The sequence below is a fragment of the Helobdella robusta genome (assembly GCF_000326865.2).
Source record: "Helobdella robusta unplaced genomic scaffold HELROscaffold_6, whole genome shotgun sequence".
NCBI classification, from domain to species: Eukaryota; Metazoa; Annelida; class Clitellata; order Rhynchobdellida; family Glossiphoniidae; genus Helobdella; species Helobdella robusta.
In genome coordinates, this window is record NW_008705330.1 from 2,801,623 (window position 1) to 2,808,334 (window position 6,712).

A 6,712-nucleotide genomic window follows, 5' to 3' on the forward strand; every position below is an offset into this window, starting at 1 on the left:
ACACACCACACACTCACAACACACACACACACACGCACATGCACACCACGCACTCACCACACACCCACACACATGACCCAGTGGCGAATCTAGGGACAGGGACCGTGGGAGGCCTGCTTGTGAACAGTTTTTTATTAGAAGTCAGAAAAAAAGACCGTTTTATGTATAAAATCGACCAAAAAAAGTCGTCAGCCACACTACCGCCAATCTTAGCTCTTCCGTCAAAATGAAAAATTTTTCAAAATTTTGGCCCCTCGTCAAAGTCTTCTAGATCCGCCGCTGTATGCACCGCGTGTACACATGTTTGTACCCGCATGTTTTGAGCAGAGTTGTTTATTCGTGACGATAGATGTTTGCATAATTTAAAGGTTCAAGATTGAAAGTTTGTTTACTGTCTAAATCGTCTGCCTGCGTTCGTTTACAAGCTTTTCCATTTCTTTCTCTCTCTATCTCTCTCTCTCTCTCTCTCTCTCGCACACATGCAGTTATTATCATCATCATTGTTATAATTATTATAAATGTTTGTTTAGCGCTTTTTCAAATCTTCTTAAAAACGCCAATAACTGAAATCATAAATTGTCCAGAAAAAATAAATCAGCATCCAATTCTTTTTTGAAACATTGCTAGGGAGAGAGCCGGGTCACGTAAATGTTGTGGCAGACTATTTCAAATCATCGATCCAACAATAGCTAGATTTCTTGATTCTATTTTCAATTTAACAAACTGAACTTTTAGCAGATATAAATCATCTGAGCGCAATCCAAGTCGATGAATTGGAATCCCTCCAATGCAAATATTTTTTGTTTCATTTAGTTGCCTATCTGTTGTTTGTACATTATACTCTTTAATTTTTTGTATAAAAATTGTTTAAAACTGAACATTATATTCTCATTAATTTCTTCACACTTTGTTTCCGATAAGTTTTTCATTTTTGGAGATTTATAAAAATTTTTTTTTTGCAATTCAATTTCGCAATTCAATTAATCGGCTGCCTTTCTTTTTTTCAAAATATTACATCTAATCAAATTCAAAATTCTTTTTTGTTCCTAAATTTTTTGAAAAATTTTCAATTTTCTACTCCTAACAACCATCATCATCTTCGTCATCACCACCACCCTCCTCCTCGCAATCATCATCATCGCCACGATCATCGTCATCATCATCCTCATCATCACTCATTCGAATGCTCTTCATCTAACATACCTCATTCGATAATCTGAGAAGAATATACTTGAAATTTTGAACAATAATTTTTAGTGCGAACATACATACAAACATATATACAAACAAATATTTGAACATACAACTCCTTGCAAACGTACTTTTGATTGTTGACAGGATGGTGAAATTGATAAGTTGCCTGGTGTTTCTGTTACATTGACACGGTTCAAATGCAAAAGGTCTCCGTCTATCAGATGCCTGCAGGTGCGAATAATTAAGACAATATTTATAATAATAATAATTATTATTATTATTCATTATAAAAAATCGTCCGCGATTGGGATGGAGAAAGCAGGTGGAGAAGGACATAGTGAAAGCGGGGTTGCGTGATACTGAGGCGAGTGACAAATGTGAATGGCGTCGAGGGGTATTTCGGTTTCCCCATAGGTAGCCAAACGGTAACCCCCGATCTTGGGGAAAATGTTGTCTAAACGTGTGTTGTTGTATTCATTAAAAAATATAATTATATATATATATATATATATATATATATGTGCGTCTGATACGTGTGTGTGTGTGTGTGTGTGTATGTGTGTGTGTGTGTGTTGAAAAAGATACACAAATCTTCTTTGGATCAGTGGGCAAGAAAGACCTTAATGCCTGAATTTACACACTTAAGACTGGATTACTGCAGCGGTTTATTTCATGATTGTATCTATTGCATCTCTCCAGTCCATCCAAAATGGAGCAGACTGGCTTGTTTCAGGTAGTTCAGAATACAATCATGTAACGCAATTTCAAAAGATCTCCGTTGGCTCACGGCACAAAAAGGTTTAGCAGCGTTTAAATGTTTGAAGTTTCGATACAAATCTAAAGTCTGGGATTGCAAAGTTTTGCAGACAACGTTAATTTTATTTCAATTATTACAGTCATTACAATTTAATTACGAGAAAATTGATTTTAAAATTTTCAACAAGACCTCTTTCAGAAACCGAAATCTTAATCTTAATGAAATAATATACCGCATAAATTCCTGAATTGTAACTGTTGAAAGTTATTAAAATGCCGCTTTTTAAAAAATGCTTCGTCGTCCTCGCTTAACTATCGCTTCACCTAACTTAAATTTTACACATTTTAAACATTTTACGCACCAATCTGTGCTTTTTCAATTTGAATATTCAAATCCTATTTAACATTTATAATCTTAAAAAAGGAAAGTTTTTTAAATTTTCAAATATATATATGGATATATATATATATATATATATATATATATATATATATATATATATATTTACATGTCCTATGCCACACAGTGTTGTGGGCGCCATTAGAGACCATATGTCCAACGAGCACCATATGCCTCTTACTAGGACCATATTGGATTCAAATACAAAAATACTGGATTCAGTATTAAATACTGGACGTCTCAAAATTCGCGAAGCCCTGTACATCAACAAATACAAACCAACATTAAACAAACAATATAAAAGTTTCGATCATACCCTTCAATTATTTTCTCAATATCGTGAACTGATACCAACAATTGCAGTCGAAAACAAGCCAGCAGACGTTTCAGTACCCAAACGATACGAATATCGTTCTAAGTCTGACAATTTTCGACCAGTTAATACACAGTTATTAACGTCACGTCCGAAATCCATGATCATCACGTCACTTGCTACCTTATTCAATAACTGCTAAATTATTTTTATTTTATGATATTTTTATATTTATATTTTTATTACTTATCTTTCTATAATACTTATTTTAATAACGTCATTTTATTTGTTTCAAATTTTATTTTTTACCTTTTTCTAAATTATTTATTAATTATATTAACAAATTTTAATTTCTACATTCACCTTTTTTTTATATCGTCTTTCACTTTTAATATCATCCCGCCACGAAACACTTGTTTTTTCCGTCTAACTGAATTGTTTTATTATACGTTTCTACACAATTTTATTTACTTATTTTCATAATTTAGTTTTAATTTCATTCGTTTAAAACCGTTTATTGTTTTATTGCAATATTTTATTATTACAAAGTAACATTTTTCATATTTTACAATTTCACTTCTTGTACTTTTCATTAAATTTCTTGATTTTAATGTTTAAACTATAATTCAATTTTTGATATTTCGTAAAACCAGGCTCTGATGATGACTGTATGTCGAAACAACGTTGTAAGCCTAGGATGACACATAATGATAATAAATATGAATTAAAACAGCTTCGTGTTGTCGAAATCCTTATTAAAAAATTAATTAATGCAAAATGGGCAAAAATATTTAACGATATTTGCATCAAAGAAAACCTCGTTCCAAAATATATATATATATATATATATATATATATATATATATATATATATATATATATATATATATATATATATGTCACAGGTTGAGGTTTAGCATGCGGCGCCTCATGATTTAATCTTAACGGGGTTGCCGCATTGCGGAAAAACAAAAAATATATAAAGCGATAATAGGAGAATTATTGGGTCAGAACGGCGTAGTTTAACTCTTGGTTGATAGTAGACGGTAGAACTTTGCATTTTAGTAATTATAGGTTTAATTTGGAATTAAAACGTTTGGTAGTAGGTTTGGCGGTAGGACGTTGGCAGTCGCAAGTCTAATTGGAACGTCGTTAATAGGAATAATAGTGGTAATTGGTGGCAGATAGTAGTAGCGGAGTCAACAACAGCTCCAACAACCAGTTATTTCAACAACAACTCCAACACAACAGTGTCGTGATAACAACCACCACAACTACAGCAGCTGCGACAACCAGTTATTTCAACAACAGCTCCAACACAATAGTGTCGTGGTTTCAGTTATTTTAACAACAACTCCAACCCAGCAGTGCCAGGGTAACAACCACCTCAGCTACAACAACTCTTATCCAGCAACGTCGTGGCGTCAGTTATTCCAACAACAACACTCGCACAACAACGTGACAGTCTATACCGTAGTAATAAAGCACGTTTGTCACCCCAACGACAATACATACATTAACTTAATAATTGAACAATATTTTTGTTAATTTGTATTCTAATTCGATTTATTTGAATATCAAGAAAGCTTATTTTCTGTTTCTACACATCAAATTTCAAGTCTTTTGATAGAAGCCGTAAAGAACCTGTTACATTTGGTGGCAGCGGTGGGATTCACACTAAAAGAAAGAAAAGTGTGAAACGGCGCAGGAGCAAAGTGAGTGAGATGGCTCACAATTTAAGGTCCAAGGACAAGGGCACAAAGGACGGTGAGGAGGAGGAGACGTTGGATCCTGTGCGAGCCACACAGATCCGGATCATGTTAGAAGCAGCTGAAGATGAAAGGAGAATAAGACGTGAAGCAGCTAAAAGGGAGGAACAACGCGCAGAAAGGGAGGAGCAACGCGCAGATGAGGATAGAAGGCTACGGAGGGAAGCTGACATACAATTAAAAATTAATAATCGTAATAGTCAACAGGAAGACCGGGTTAACATGGGCAACAGATTTGGCCCCATGTTAGGAAGATGCCCAACTGACCCTCGGGAGATCTCCGCATATTTTCAACGGATTGAAGGCATATTTGAAAGTTATAGAATCAGTGATGAGGCCAAGGCTGAACTGTTGTTGTCCAGACTGGAGCCGAAGATGAAAACTATATTGAATGAACTTCGGACCGAAGATTATACAAATTATGAAGCAATAAAGCAGCAAATCATTCGCTCTTGCCGATTTTGCCCGAAGAAGCTCCGGGATGCATTCTTTTCAACCTATAAGGCAAAGGAGGAAACATACCCAGCATTTGTTGCACAATTGTATCGCCATCTCAAATTCTATTTCCAGAGTCGGAAAATTGAAACCCTTGAACAAGCCATGTCCTTGTGGGTTGTGGACCGTTTAAAGGAGGTAATACCAAAAAATTTGGTAGAGTACATACTGGCTCAGGAGGGTGACGAGTGGTTACCACATGATAAAGTAGCAAACCTGTTGGAGACTTATGAAGCGAATATGAATATGAGGGGATCGACCAACTCTGTTTCTAGTTTCCGAACACAGTCTGGTCATGCTCATTTAGGAAGTGGCCGTAAAGGGTTTGTAAAGGATGAGAGGAGGGGTCCATCGATGAAGCCAAATTGTTTTACCTGTGGTAGTACTGGCCATCTGGCCAAACATTGCACAAAAAAGTCTAACTATACGACACCGGCCAAGAGGGTGATGAATTGTCAGATTACCCCCGGAATGCACAGCAAACAGCTCGGGTTGACAGAGGCCATGCGAGTAGAGAAATATTTTGAGAGGCCATATGTCAAGGTAAAAATTCAACCCGGTCCAGTGTGCGAGGCTCTGGTGGACAGCGGTGTTGAGGTATGTGGGATTTCACAGAAGTTATGCCAGGAGTTGAATCTACCCAGTTTGGGAACTGAAAGGATCAAGGGATGGAATGGACAGGTGGCTGAGGTGGACGCCACATGGGTAACGTTGACTCAGGGGGACAAGGCTGCTACCCCTGGCGTCCGGGTGTGGTGTGCCGTGGTACCAAATGCTAGTGAACCACTAATTATTAATCCAGGAGTGGTAGAACAGTTAAAGTTGGTAACGCCTTATGTAGTACCTGCTGCAGGGGTATTATCTGCCAGTGGTTCATTGGTCAATTTAGGGACTTTTTACAATGTTGACGCCCCCCATGGGCAGTGTCAAGAGAGATACAATAAAATTCAGAACCGTGACGTTGATGACGAGAAAGATGATGAAGTATGTGAATTTAATAATTGTAAATTAGATGGCAGTGTAATTACAAATAAAATTCAGAATCGTGACGTTGATGACGAGAAAGATGATGAAGTTTGTGAATTTAATAATTGTAAAATAGATGACAGTGTAGTTGTAGATGGAGTTCCTAATCGAGATGTTGATGAGGAGAAAGACGATGAAGGTAGTGAAAAGAGTTGCAAGGTTATGATCAAGGATACATTGGTTGGAGGCTCATCAAAGAAGCTTGGATATGGCAATACAACAGCTACAGGAGGTGGGAGGTCTATATACGATTGATTATACACAACCCTTTTGTTTAATCACCGATGCTAGCAATCATACGGTGGCATGCTGCTTGGCACAACCCGATGAACGAGGGAATGAACGACCCATTACTTTCGCCAGTAAGAAGTTATCTGAGACACAACAGCGCTGGGCTACCATCGAGAAGGAGGCCTATGCTATAATATGGGCCTTACAAAAATTTATATATATATATATATGTTGGTAATAGAACATAATTTTTACAATATTCTATAAATTCTACCGAATGTTTGGCGTTAATATGTTTGTAGTTCGTTTTTTCAATTTTTCTCACTAAAGTTTTTTGGTGAACGTTTTGTTTATTAAAATTCAAAATAAACTTATTTTCCGAATTCATGTTGCAAATAAGGCCATATTTCGATTCCGAATGAATCCCACTGATGATGATATATATATATATATATATATATATATATATTTCAAAAATTCAACACTACTTTCAACATTGTTCAACTTTTTTATATATTTTTTTAATTT

The 6,712-nt window shown here is 36.0% G+C and overlaps 2 protein-coding genes across 2 annotated transcripts in view; both read left to right on the forward strand.

The window, feature by feature from the left end:
- Positions 1-2,502: 2,502 nt before the first annotated feature.
- On the forward strand, positions 2,503-2,865 carry HELRODRAFT_164229 (hypothetical protein; the record flags this gene model as incomplete). The annotated part of the gene is made up of 1 exon (XM_009029223.1): positions 2,503-2,865. The coding sequence occupies one exon, from the start codon at positions 2,503-2,505 to the stop codon at positions 2,863-2,865; it is 363 nt and encodes a 120-aa protein (XP_009027471.1).
- Positions 2,866-4,387: 1,522 nt separating this feature from the next.
- Positions 4,388-6,712, forward strand: part of HELRODRAFT_164230 (hypothetical protein) — a gene marked incomplete at both ends in the record, with an annotated part of 4,028 nt that continues 1,703 nt past the window's right edge. Inside the window, one exon of the mRNA XM_009029224.1 lies at positions 4,388-6,092. Coding sequence (XP_009027472.1) covers positions 4,388-6,092 — 1,705 coding nt within the window. The remainder of the gene's footprint in view (positions 6,093-6,712) is intronic.